General features: G+C 38.6%; 1 protein-coding gene across 1 annotated transcript in view; it reads left to right on the top strand.

Annotated features, from left to right (window-relative positions):
• The window catches only part of dhrsx (dehydrogenase/reductase (SDR family) X-linked), a 443,758-nt gene that overhangs the window by 208,906 nt on the left and 220,057 nt on the right, over window positions 1-14,795 (top strand). Inside the window, exon 4 of the mRNA XM_028800889.2 lies at window positions 13,633-13,734. Coding sequence (XP_028656722.1) covers window positions 13,633-13,734 — 102 coding nt within the window. The remainder of the gene's footprint in view (window positions 1-13,632; window positions 13,735-14,795) is intronic.

A 14,795-nucleotide genomic window follows, 5' to 3' on the forward strand; every position in this document is an offset into this window, starting at 1 on the left:
TTCTGTTAATGGTGGAAAATAAGGCTCTTTTGTTACCATCAGACATGATTAGTTTAGAGTAATAAGCAGTTTTAGCCACAGATAATGCATCTTTATACAGACAAATGTGTTCACAATACATTTCTATGTGCATATTGAGTCCAGTTTTTTTTATAGAGGTGGATATCCGCTTTAAACCGCTGAAGCTCAGGGGTGACCAGGAAGCAGGGTGTGTAAAGAAAACAGTCCATGTTTTTAGAGGAGCAAATGTGTAAATGCTATGAAGTCTATCATTATAGTAAGAAATTAATTCATCTGGAGTAAGTAAATCTTCATTTCAGCTAAGGTTATCAATTGCTGTAGTCAAAGCAGAGATATTTATATTTTTTAATGTTATGGTAACACATGTAACATTGTTGTTTAAGTCTGAATAATGACAGATTAAAACTAAATGAAACTAATTTATGGCAGATATGAAAAAAGCAGAAGTATTACAATCACTTGGTGCAATGCCAGAGCAGCATGCAAGATCAAGAGTGTGGACCCTGGAGTGAGCTGGGAAATTAACAAATTGTTGTATACCAAAACTATCAAGGTAACACACAAAATCCTTTGTAAGTGGGCAATTAATATTATCCATATAAATGTTAAAATCACCCAGCACATTAACATTAAGAGAAAGTGCACACTACAAAATTAATAAAGTAGAAAATTCAACTCCATTACTTAGCTTGGTAGGCAAAGTAGAGCAATTTTTTCAGTTGGTCTCTTGAATAGAATGGAGCTCTGTCCTGTGGTCAGTGGAGAATTTGGATTTGTGGGGTTCATGACCAGAGCAGTCAGAATTAGTTGCCCTTATGGTTTTGGGGGAGGTTGTTCTCCTTGGAGCTATGGAGAGAAGTGGAGACGTCACAGTTAGTGACAGCACCCTCTCTCATCCTGGGGTGATATACTTCTGATAAGCCTGGAAGGTTCTCATCTGACTCACACTGGTAACTATATATATATCCATCCATCCATTGTCCACCACTTATTCGAAGTCGGGTCGTGGGGGCAGTAGCCTAAGCAGAGAAGCCCAGACCTCCCTCTCCCCGGCCATCTCCTCCAGCTCCCCTGGGGGGACCCCGAGGCGTTCCTAGGCCAGCTGGGAGATATAATCCCTCCAGCGTGTCCTGGGTCTGCCCCGTAGCCTTCTCCCCGTGGGACATGCCTAGAACACCCCCCCTAGGGAGGCATCAAGGGGGCATTCTGACCAGATGCTCGAACCACCTCAACTGACTCCTCTCAATGCGGAGGAGCAGCGACTCTACTCCTAGTCTCTCCCGGATAACTGAACTCCTCACCCTATCTCAAAGGGAAAGTCCAACCACCCTGCTGAGAAAACTCATTTTGGCCGCTTGTATCCGCGATCTTGCTCTTTCGGTTACTACCCAAAGCTCGTGGCCATAGGTGAGGGTAGGAACGTAGATCAACTGGTAAATCGACAGCCTTGCCTTTTGGCTCAGCCCTCTCTTCACCACGACAGACCATTGCAGAGCCTGCATTACTGTGGATGCCGCACCGATCCGTCCGTCAACGTCCCGCTCCATTTTTCCCTCACTTGTGAACAAGACCCCGAGATACTTGAACTCCTCCACTTGAGGCAGTAATGTTTTCCCAACCCGGAGAGACCATTCCATCCTTTTCCGGCAGAGAACCATGGCCTCGGATTTAGAGGTGCTGACTCTCATCCCCGCTGCTTCGCACTCGGCTGCGAACCGCTCCAGTGAGAGCTGGAGGTCACTGTCCGATGAAGCCAACAGAACCACGTCATCCGCAAATAGCAGAGATGAGATTCTGAGATCAGCGAACAAGACCCCCTCCGCTCCTTGGCTGCACCTAGAAATTCTGTCCATATACAGTAACCTATGTACAGAATCGGTGACAAAGGGCAGCCCTGGCGGAGTCCAACCTCAACAGGAAACGAGTCTGACTTATTACCGGCAATGCGGACCAAGCATCTGCTCCTCCTGTACAGGGACTGAATGGCTCGTAACAATGAGCCTTGTACCCCGTAATCTTGGAGCAGACCCCACAGGATGCTTCGAGGGACATGGTCGAATGCCTTCTCCAAATCCACAAAGCACATGTGGATTGGTTGGGCAAACTCCCATGCCCCCTCCAGGATCCTGAAGCACCCGGATGATCGATCTGCTTATAAACCTCCTCGGGCTCCCCTTTCTCCAATGCCTATTTTGGAAGTCCCCTTTCAACGGGTGGGATTAGATATTGTAGGCCCTCTACCTAAGACTAAAAATCGGTACCGATATTTGCTGGTGTTGGTTAACTATGCAACACGATATCCAGAAGTGGCTGCTTTGAAAAAGGCCAACTCCTCTGCTGTAGCCAAAGCTCTGTGCGGGATTTTTACTCGTATTGGCATCCCTAGAGAAATTTTAACTGATCAGGGCACACCTTTTACTTCACGTGTGATGAAACAATTATGTGACAGCTTTGCTATTAAGAAATTGAGTACCACTGTTTACCATCCACAGACACATGGTTTGACTGAACGATTTAAAAAGACTTTAAAACAGATGATCAGGCGAGTGCTTTGAACTGATGAGACAAAAATTGAGTTATTTGGCCATAACAGAAAGCACTTTGCATGGCGGAAGAAGGACACTGCATTCCAAGAAAAACACCTGCTACCTACTGTCAAATTTGGTGGAGGTCCCATCATGCTGTGGGGCTGTGTGACTAGTTCAGGGACTGGGGCCCTTGTTAAAGTCGAGGGTCAGATGAATTCAGTCCAATATTAACAAATTTTTTAGGATAATGTTCAAACATCATTCACAAAGTTGAAGTTGCGCAGGGGTTGGATATTCCAACAAGACAATGACCCAAAACACAGTTCAAAATCTACAAAGGCATTTATGCAGAGGGAGAAGTACAATGTTCTGGAATGACCATCACAGTCCCCTGACTTGAATATCATCGAAAATCTACGGGATGATTTGAAGCAGGCTGTCCATACTCGGCAGCCATCAAATTTACAGTAACTGAACTGGAGAGATTTTGTATGGAACAATAGTCAAAAATACCTCCATCCAGACACTCATCCAAGGCTATAGGAGGCATCTAGAGGCTGATATATTTGCAAAAGGAGGCTCAACTAAGTATTGATGTAATATCTCTGTTGGGGTTCCCAAATTTATGCACCTGTCTAATTTCGTTATGATACATATTACATATTTTCTGTTAATCCAATAAACTTAGTGTCACTGCTGAAATACTACTGTTTCCATAAGGCATGTCATATATTAAAAGGAAGTTGCTACTTTGAAAGCTCAGCCAATGATAAACAAAAATCCAAAGAATGAAGATGGGTTGCCAAACTTTTTCATATGACTGTATTGAGCTTAGTTTTCTTTGTCCAAAGCAAACTGTTCCAGAACAGGACAGGATTTTAAGAAAATGTTTTCTGCAAAGTCTTATCTGTCTTTGCTATACTTGAGGCTTACCAGCGGTTTGCATCTTGTAGTAAATCCTCTGTATTTACTTTCATGAAGTCTTCCCTTGATTGTAGACTTTGACAATGATAGGTCTACCTCTGAAGAGTCCTCTTGGTTTGGCTAAATGTTATGAAGGGGTTCTTCTTCACCAAGGGTAGAATACTGCAATCACCTAGAACAGTTGTCTTCTGTGTTTTTCCAGACCTTCTGGAGTTTCTGAGTTCACCAGTGTGTTCCTTCTTTTTAAGAACGTATTAAATGGTTGATTTGACTACTTCCACCATTTCTGCTATCACTGTAAAGCGTTTCTTTTGTTTTCTCAGCCTAATGATTGCCTGATTTTACTTCGATGGACAACTCTTTGGACCTCATATTGAGAATTCACGGTGACAGCTTCCAAATACAAATTCCACACTTGGAATCAACTCTCTGACTTGCTTAATAATTAATGAAATAATTAGGGAACTGCTCCCACCAGCTTGCAGTCAAATGTCCTAATACTTTTGATCCCCCGGAAAATTTTGAGTGGTTGGCGGGGTTGCTATGATGAAAAATGGCTGTCACTCCTAAATGGCTCATATGATATTTTTGGTAAACCCCTTAAATTAAAGCTGAAAATCTACACTTCAATCACATAATGATTGCTTTATTTCAAATACATTGTGCTGGCGTTGAGTGCCAAATACTTATGTACCTGATTGTATGTTTGTGTGTATATATTTATATATATATATATATATATATATATATATATATATATATATATTGTGGTGTGTGGCCGGCTAAATATTCCAGCCCTCACCCCCAGGCTGCCAGGTGGAGCTCTCCCAACAGCGTGGACGTTCCCCGAATTCCAGCAGGGCCTCATGAACTTTGTAGTTTATATGCACAGCCCTGCTGGATACCTTGGGAACCACCAGGAGTCGCTGTGGGGAGACTGCCGGACTCTTACTTGCCCTATAACCCGGAGGTGCGTCATGATCACGTGACAAGAGGAAACGACGTGCTTCCGGGTTGAAGAAAGGAGCTTTTTATCCGACCCGGAAGTGTTTATGATCACATGGACAGAAGGGAGAAACACTTCCGGGTCAGGGTGTATAAAGGACTCATGGGAAAGCCCAGACACTGAGCTGAGCTGGGAGGAAGGGTGGCAAAGTGTCTGGGAGTGTGGAGGATTGATTATTGTGTGTTTATTGATTTATGAGTATTGTGGAGTGGAGGGTGCTTTGTGCACATTATTGTCTAAATAAAAGTAATATTTGGACTTTTACCTGGTGTCTGGAGTCGAGTCAGAGGGTTCAAGAGGATAGCGACCTCAATCTGCGACAATATATACAGAGAGAGAGAGAGATTAAAGGTTGTATATATACAGTATACATATGGAAAATATTATGAGCAATTTTTAAATATTTTAGGCAACATAATATTTCCACTACCTGAGTAGTGCCTGCTGACAGTGTGTTTGTTGATTTTAAGGGTTTGTACAGAGTAACTCAAAAACAAAAATCAGTCAATGCAAATGAAAATTAACAAGTTATTAGCACTGTCATGCGCTAGAAACCTATCAATTTTATTCAAAACCAAACCAGTTGATTTTGCTCTAGTGAGATAATGTTTTTTTGTACAGATCAGCAAAGTTTTACTGCTATAATAATTATGTAGTGAAAGTCAAGTGGTGGACATATCAGATGTTTTCTTTTTAAATCATAAATCCCTTCCCTGTGGGTATTGTTATATAATCTTGTACAAAGCCACCTAATGAAGAATAATGTGGCTACAATCATGTCATTTAATTCTGCTGTTACATCAAAGAGTGTAATTAACAGATTAATAAAAAGCGATATCAGCTGTAATGGATACGTAGATTAATCCTCTTTATGTTCACCATAAAGCCAGATTATAAACATGAAGATCCCATTTTTTGAATATTTTACATTAGTCTATTGACCTTAATGTGTTAGATAAGCTTACCACCAGAGGCAGTCATCTGACAGTTAAATTTTTAACAGGATTAAAGTCAGCAGTGCAAATATCTACCATTTTGTCTGTCTGACTTATCAAACTTTTATACATCATTTGTGTCAAGTGCTTCAGAATTTTTAATTACTGTTGTCACATTGTCACTCAGCCTACCCAGAATGGACTGTCACCTTGTCTACTTCTGTCAGAGTTCACCACCTTTTGAAAGCAGGCCAGTTGGGAAGCAGTGAGGACTCGACTGCTTTAAGGTCCAGAGCAGCCAGCGATATTCTTAATCAATGGAGTCGTCTAAATCAGACTTGACAGCAAGAGGACGTGGCGATCTCGTCAAAACGGGATAAAAGTCAGTACGCTGATACTAACAAACAGTAAAAATAAGTCAAGTACTTGGTGAAAAAAACAGGCTAACCTGAACCTTGAAAAAGAGAGTTAAATAGGCAGGAGATCTAAAAACATGGAAATCAAAAAAAGATTCAAACAAAAAAGTCAATTTTGAAAAATAATGACTAATTAAAGCATCTATGATGTTTGTGCCCCATATTGTTTGGCATACATATATTTTTGAGTGTTAGGAATTTGTTAATATCATTTTCACTGTCCTGCTCCACTGACAGATTGAGGAGATCGTTCCTCCCCCAAACTATGTGACTCTTCAATTCCACCCGGGGGCGGGGGGGGGTAAACGTTAACATTATTCAAAGTTATTGTCTGTTTTTACCTCCATTTTTATTACTCTTTAATTTAGTATTGTTTTTTTGTGTCAGTAAGCTGCCGCTGGAGTATGTGAATTTCCCCTTGGGATTAATAAAGTATCTATCTATCTATCTATCTATCTATCTATCTATCTATCTATCTATCTATCTATCTATCTATCTATCTATCTATCTATCTATCTATCTATCTATCTATCTATCTATCTATCTATCTATCTATCTATTTTTTACTTTTTTTTCATTTTTGTATTTTGGTGACATGACTGCTTCTCATTTTGTGTATTTGTTTGTTTTTTTTCATAAGCACCACCATTTTGTTTGTCAGGTTACGATGATGCACACGGTAGCAAGGCATGTGACATATAAGGTGACCACTTGCCATGCCAACTCTGTCCCAGCAAATGAAAAACAGAGACGATGCAGTTAAACAATAAAAGAAGACCAAAGAAGTCCCTAAATGTTTTTAGAAACAAGCTGGTGACTCTATGTCAAATGAACTTTTCTTTAAACATTAAACTATTATTAATTTCACTCTTTTAAGAAAACCACGTTTTTTCTGCCACTTGGTAAATAAAATCTGCCCAATAGGACATTCATTACATTTTATTTGATCATAATAAACGTGCTTATTCAAGTAGTGAGCATTTTGGAATTAGCTTGAAATGTGTTAACATAAGTAGTAATTCCAGCTATCTTTCACACCTGAATGATAAATTATTTCATCTGCATCAGTCATATGCTTACAATGCCCCTTCCTAATTTCCTCTATTTTTGGTTATTCATATCAGTTCATTGTCTCTGATCTCCAAACAAAGGTAGTATAATACAAAAGACAACCTGAGTGCACAGTTTTTAAATGGCCACTTGAACCATTGAAGGACAAAAGTTCACCAACACCCATGTCACCCACGTGAATAAATAATTGGGCACTCAATCAACCAATGAACCAACTTTAAGTGATAATGGGTTAAGTTAGACTAGAGACACCCAAGCAGGACTGACACCATCCTTATCGAATCTGAGCATCACTTCAAGAGAACCTTTGCAGCAATGTGAAGTTGGCTAAAAGGTCTGAACAAGCAGTACACCATTCCTCAATCAAAAGAAAAATCCAGAAGGCATGAGAAAGAAAGTTATATCAGTCAGAAAAAGGCTACAGAGAAATTTATAAAATTCTGAGACTTCAGAAATATCACCATGTGAGCCATCATCTCTAAATGACGAAAACTTGAAACAGTGGTAAATCTGCTCAGGAGTGACCATCCAAGCAAAATTACACTCTGAGTGCATAGAAAACTCAAAGAAGAACATCTAAGGAATTGCAGGCCTCATCCAGCTCAGTTAATGCCAGCAATCATGATTTTCCACCATTAATAAGACACTGAGAAAAAATGATATCCATAGGAGAGCTGTAAGGCAACAAACACTGCTAAAAACACCTCGATTCCCCAAATCTTTTGGGATAATATTCCGTGGCAAGTTTACTGTAGTCAACAGTGGAACCTTTTAGATGACATTGATCCAATTATATCTGCCTTAAAGCTCATACAGCTTTCAGCAATAAGAACATCATGTCCACAATCAAACATGGAGGTGGTAGTGTGATGGTGTGGGAGCCTTGGTGACTTGCCATAACTGAGGGAAGCATGAATTCAGCTCTCTGACAGAAGGTACTGAAGGGGAATGTCTGGTCATTAGTCTGTGATTTGAAGCTCAAAAGTAATCAGATTTCTGCTGCAGGACAACAATCTGAAGCACAAGAGCAAGTCCATCTCTGAATTGCTGAAAAAAAATGTAAATAAATAAAGGCAGGGCGGCACGGTGGCGCAGTGGTAGTGCTGCTGCCTCACAGTAAGGAGACCTGGGTTTGCTTCCCGGGTCCTCCCTGTGTGGAGTTTGCATGTTCTCCCCGTGTCTGCATGGGTTTCCTCCGGGTGCTCCAGTTTCTTCCCACAGTCCAAAGACATGCAGGTTAGGTCGATTGGCGATTCTAAATTGGCCCTAGTGTGTGCTTGGTGTGTGGGTGTGTTTGTGTGTGTCCTGCGGTGGGTTGGCACCCAGCCCGGGATTGGTTCCTGCCTTGTGCCCTGTGTTGGCTGGGATTGGCTCCAGCAGACCCCGTGACCCTGTGTTCAGATTCAGCGGGTTTGAAAATGGATGGATGGATAAATAAAGGCTTTGGAGTGACTTGATCAAAGTTCTGACTTGAACCCCATTGAGATGTTCTAGCAGTTCATAGTCAAAATGCTTCCAGCGTGGCTGAATGAAAGCAATTCTGTGGACAAGAATGGGCCAAAATGTCTCCACAGCAATGTCAAGGACTGAGCTCCTGTTACTTGGAGCATTTGACTGCAGTTGTTGCTGCTAAAGGTGGCTCAACCAGGTATTAAATTTAGAGGGCAGTTGCTTTTTCACATCGGTGATATAGTTGTTGGTGAATTTTTTTTTCCTTCAGTAAATCAAATCATCCTTTAAAACAGTTTATGATGTGTACTCAGGTTTTCTTTTGTATTATACTTAAAAAGGAAAATCAAATACTTTTTCACAGCACTATATAATTCAGTAGGAGAGAATAGCCCAAATGAACGAGTGTTTATTAGAATGTCCGCTGAAGGAGGACACCCAAGTATGTAACATTTATGAGTGACTTTAACCTCACGTGGGTTAGTAGTGTCAGACAATGGGTAAAGCACTTTAAAAAATGAAGCAAACACTTCCTCTGCTAAGTAGCCAACAGTTACCACAGTGCAAAATGTGCTTCCTGGGGTGGATCGTGGTGCGATTCCCTTACAAAACACGACGTCTCATTATGGTTGGTGATCAGGCCCAAGGTGGTCGTTATCATCAGCAAATTTAATGATGGGATCAGAGCTGAGTTTGACCTCACAGGAATAGCAGGCTGATCACACTACGCTGTTGGGTACTTGTGCTGAGGTGATGCTGCTAGTCCTCTCCGTCTTGAGGCCTACCAGTCCACAATCCTGTTGCAAAGGATGTCACTAAATGCCACATCTAGGGAATCAATGATCAGGTAAGCAGGCGTCAACACTGGAGAAATGCTAGTCCATCTCAAATCCTATTAACCCTTGCCCACTCATTCATACTCTCATGACATTAGGATGTGGGAGAAAACCAGAGGACTCAAAGGGAGGACTTGCACACTGCACTGACAACAAGTGACCCAGTGTTTGGACACAGGTGTTTAAAGCTAACCATGCTGCCACTTTACAGTTTATATCACCTATCAAGTTTCTGAGCCTGCTTACCTGGTTCAAGGTAGTGGGGAGCTGAAACAAATCCAGACATCATCAGACACTTTGAATATGGCGGCAGTCCATCATGAAGCATACTTCTTTAGATATTCTCACTTGCATGTAGCTGGACAATCAGCCTAACTTGCCTCTCTTTGGGGTGAGGAGGAAATCTATAACACCTGAACGAAAACTCCCAGAGATAAGGGAAGAACATTCAACATCCAGATGTCCCTAGCCCTGACTACTGTGCCACTTTGAAACCATAACATGGCATTTTGAAACTCATTTAATACAGGGGTTCTGGGAACTGGGGCCAGTCCTGGCAGCAATGCATACAAGACTGGAAATGGCCTTGAATGGGGCACCACAGAAGGCCCACTTGTACATACAGCCCGATTGCCAATTTGAAATTGACACCTTTAGGGATTTGGGAAGAGCACCAGACTATCCAGAGGAAAACCCACAGAGGCATGGAGAGAATATGCAGAATGTGTGCAGAGAATGTATGAGCAATAGAAATCAATAATGTGAGGCAATCATAGCTGCATCTAAAGAAGTTATAGTAAAATAATCAATGGGAATAATTTGAAGGTTAAAATTGGAATTAATGACTATATTTTGCTTTATTTTAAGTTGTAATTACAATGCAGATAGTTGAATACACACAGTAATTCTCACACTTCTGACACAGAGGGCTAAGATAAATTGTATCTGACTGGCGGCCTTAGGGGCTCTCTTGATATGTGCAAAGGAAAGGCAAAGCAGCAAGTGTTTAAAGTTGCTTATCCAGCTCTGAGATGCTGACGTTTTTTCTTTAAGAGGTGATTGACTCTGTCCCTGGAGTTCCATTGATTTTCTTTCCCCTCTTCCTTTCATCTTTCTTTTTTCTCGCTGTTGAACTTCTTGCTCATATCCATCATTGCTTTAAACATTTTTTAAAGAGTTGCCTGTTCCCATCTGATTATTCACAGGTTAGATGCTCAGGGTTGTTAATTCGCTTGACTGCTTTACCACTCCTGTTCCAACCAAAATCTCTTAAGTCTTGTCAAAATAAACAGTAGATGGAAGTAAAATTGACATTCACCAAGTTAAAAACAGAACATGGAAATAATGGCAGCCTCTGCATCTGTTAGCCTATACATCAGGGTCCAACAGTGGCTTTCTTTATTAACCATTATCATTTTTATTATAGCTATTTATGTTAAATGTTTGTTTGATAATGATAATAATAATAATAATAATAATAATTCAAATGGTAATTTGGTGTCGGAAGGTGATACCTTTTATCACCAGATACACATCCTGAAGATGAAGGTGGACAGCGAGATCTGCTTTCACTGAAAGCATGCTCATATTGGTAAAACCAGAATGTGAACTGCCTGCCTCTGCCTTTTCACTGCTGTGATCACTGGGGAAGCTCTAACAACCTCAATAGTATATAAAAAAATCGAGAGTGCGCTCCCCTCGACTTTCTCGTATACTGAGATTGAGGAAAAGGTCATCAGAATCACTTCCAGTTGTGCAATATTTCTCCAATATCATATTCTTTGTTTCTCATCACAACTAATTGATAATATCAATATACAGTACAATCATTTATCTCTATTTATAATAAAACTTTATATTAAAATGATATTTTCTCACTTAGGGAGGTCGAAAACAGTGGTGGACTTTTTTCATAATTACATGTGCATTACCTAGATTGCATGCAAAGTAAAAAGAGTTATAGTTACCTAAAAACATTGAAAAACTGTTAGTATTACATAATATTTGTTGCAATAAATTGCTATAGGTAAAACTGCGTTTAGCTACATTTAATTATGATAATGATGGCGGAAATGAAAAAAAAAACATAAAATTAAACGTATTACCAGGAACACGACGGGGACGTAGCAGCTTATTGCTCCCATTACTTCTTTATATTTACATGGCATGTTGAATGTTTACATATTATTGTTAAACTGATAATGTCTAAATTAAAATAAAATTAATAATAGTTATTGAAAGAATATGCATTATATTGAATACAGTTTTTTAATATTGTGTATACATTCATATTTCCATGATAGAAAATATTTGGATGATTGTTTAAATAAAATACTACTTCCAGTTGAGTAATTTTTTCTCAAATTTCATATGTTTGCTTTTTATCATCATAAATATCTATACAAAATCTGAATCATCTATCTGTAATTATAACCATATTTTAATTGAAAATTTGCAAAAATATTCAGTTAAAGTACCACTTCTTGTTTCTGGAAGTGGCCCAAAAGTTGATAGGATTCCTTATTTTTGATATAAAGCAGGTGTACAAAATCTCGTCGACCGAGGGCAAAGTGTGTTCGAGTTATCGTGTTTACCCACAGACAGACATAATTTCAAAAATGGCATTTTTGGACTCAAGAAGGTCTAAAACATCAAGAGTCATCAAAATCTCGAGGTTGAATTTTTTCACGATTCCTATACTAAAAAAAATGTGAAGATATATAAAAATAAAGTTCTATCTAATCTAATTTGATCTAAACAACATCAATAGTATAAAAACTGCAGATATATACAAATAAAGTTCTTTATAAACTAATCTAATTTAATAATGCAACATACTATAAAAAGTGAAGATAAATACAAATAAAGTTATATCTATCTAATATAGCAACATAATTAATCCCCTTGGGATTAATAAAGTATCTATCTATCTATCTATCTATCTATCTATCTATCTATCTATCTATCTATCTATCTATCTATCTATCTATCTAATTGGTATAAAAAGGTACAGTTAAATAAAAATAAAGTTCAATCTAATCTAATAAAGCAACTTAATTAGTATAATAATTGCAGATACACATAAATAAAGTTTTATCCTATCTAATAAAGCAAAATAATTAGTATTAAAAGTGAGGATATATACAAATAAAGTTGTATCAAATCTAATTTCATAAAGCAACATAGTTAGTATAAAAAGGTGCAGATATATAAAAATAAGCTCTATCTAATCTAATCAAATAAATCAACATAATTAGTATAAAAAAGTGCAGATATATGGAAGTAAAGTTCTATCTAAACAATAAAAGCTTGGGGTTTAAAATAGTATAATATAATATAACACGCCTTAATAAAGGGATAAGTGTCTGTGTATCTGTGTGTCTGTCTGGTTGCTACGCTTCTGTCATTCCAAAAGACAAGTGCATCACATACTGTACATTTGTAGCAATAAAATGCATTGCATTAGTCATTCCAACATATGGTGAATCACAAAAATTAACAGTGCTTTTATGATTCCCATACCAAATGACAAACAACAGAGATATATGCATTATACTTTTTATTACTAAAAATATTTGTGATGCGTCATCGGTTGGAATGACAAACACAATGCATTTTATTACTATATACATTACAAAATACATTCCAATAGACTGCAGACATTAATACTGTTTGCAAGACACTGTTTTATCTACACATCTTAGATGGGTAGCAGAGCTAATATAATATAATATGATGCAACATGGTGGCACAGTGGTGCTGCCTCATAGATCAGTCCTCTTTTGTTCAGGATTGACTGCCCAAGCACTTTATATGTGTTTTGCTTGTTCTTCCCAATGTTTGTTTGGTTCTCCTCCCACACTCCCAAAGGTGTGCACATTAGAAGAAGTGAAGATTCCATATGAGCCCTTTGTAAATGTTTGTGACGCTCTTGATTGCTGTCTTGGGCCCAGGGTTGCAATGCCTGAACCTTTCCAAGGCCTTCAATTTGATTAAGCTGCTTTGAGAATGTGTGTTGGCATGTGGAGTGCACAGTGGTTAACACTCTCTGTCTATGTGGATTTTCAGTGTTCTGTTGGTTTCTTTACATCCCAAAGTTGAGCCGTTACATTTTTTTTTTGGTGATTATGAATAGGCCTCAAAAGGCTGTGCATGAGTGAGATCAAACCTGATGGGCTGTGTTTGTGATTCTGAATTTATTTAAGCAGTTTTGATTAACTGGTAAATATTAAAGTTGTTATGCAAATGGTTTTAGATAGATAGATAGATAGATAGATAGATAGATAGATAGATAGATAGATAGATAGATAGATAGATAGATAGATAGATAGATAGATAGATAGATAGATAGATAGATAGATAGATATCTAAGAGCAATCTGATGAATAATAACTTAGGCCATTGAAAACATTACATTTGTATTCTTTTCTTTTTTTATTATTCTAGTGGAGTTTGAACATCTTGACCTGACTTCCCTCAACTCTGTCTGTCAGTTTGTGAAGAGCTTTAAAAACCGAGGCCTTCCACTTCATGTGCTAGTTAATAATGGTAAGTACCTTCAGCTTCCCACAATAAGGAACAGATAAAATGACACCTGTGATAAAGCTACAAGGTTTAAATTTGAGCACAAAGGCTTAAAAGTGTCAGTCTGCCAGTGTTTGTTTGTTTTTCTTTGTTTTTGAAGCAGTAAACACAAAGCCCTTTACCTTTTATTTTATTTATTGTTAACATAAGGTGCACATGGCCCCAAGTGGCTGCACAGATATTAAGCTGTAGTTTATTTACTTTGATTTGATTCTTAATTAATTTTACAACTGAGCAAGAGCAGGTAAAGCAAGTTGGTCAAATTCAACCAGTAAGTTAAGTTACTAAAGTTGAGCAATGGTGACCTTGTGGTGAAGGTTTTATAGCACAACATTATTATATATTTTGACTCACATTGACACTTATTATATGGATACACAGTGTTGGTTAAAAGGTGTTCATCTCTTTCTTGATATCCTTTGTTTTTTTTATATTTGTCACAATGAATGGCCTCAGATCTTTAAGCAAAAGGTCATTTCAGACAAAGGGAACCAGATTAGACATAAAACATCATTTCCACATTACTCCTTTAATCAGCTGACTGAACACAGCCAGACCTGTTGACTGCACACCTTGTCACGTATTGACTCTTACTATAACACTGAAGTCATCATTACAAAGTTTCCAAAAGAACATGTATGCCTTGATCAAAAGAAAGCTAAAAAGCTGTTGAAATGTACCAATCATTACAAAGCCATCTCTAAGGCTCTGGGACTCCACTGAACCACTGTGACAGCCATTATCTCATATCAGTGCTGAATCTTTCCAGACATGACTGATCTGCCAAAGTCACTCCAAGGGCAAGGTGATAACTTATTTAAGAAGTTATAGAGGATCCCAGAAGAACATTTTAAGATTTACAGGTCTCGCTAGCCTCAACTACATTCAATGTTCATGACTTGACGATAAGACAGAGACTGAGTAAAAAATGGGATTCATAGGAGAGTAGTAAGCTATCAGTTGCCATCTTTCATTTGAAAAGAAACACTTAGGGGATCCTCAGGCCTTTCGTAATAATAATGTCC

The sequence above is a fragment of the Erpetoichthys calabaricus genome, chromosome 4 (genome assembly GCF_900747795.2).
Source record: "Erpetoichthys calabaricus chromosome 4, fErpCal1.3, whole genome shotgun sequence".
Classification (NCBI taxonomy): Eukaryota; Metazoa; Chordata; class Cladistia; order Polypteriformes; family Polypteridae; genus Erpetoichthys; species Erpetoichthys calabaricus.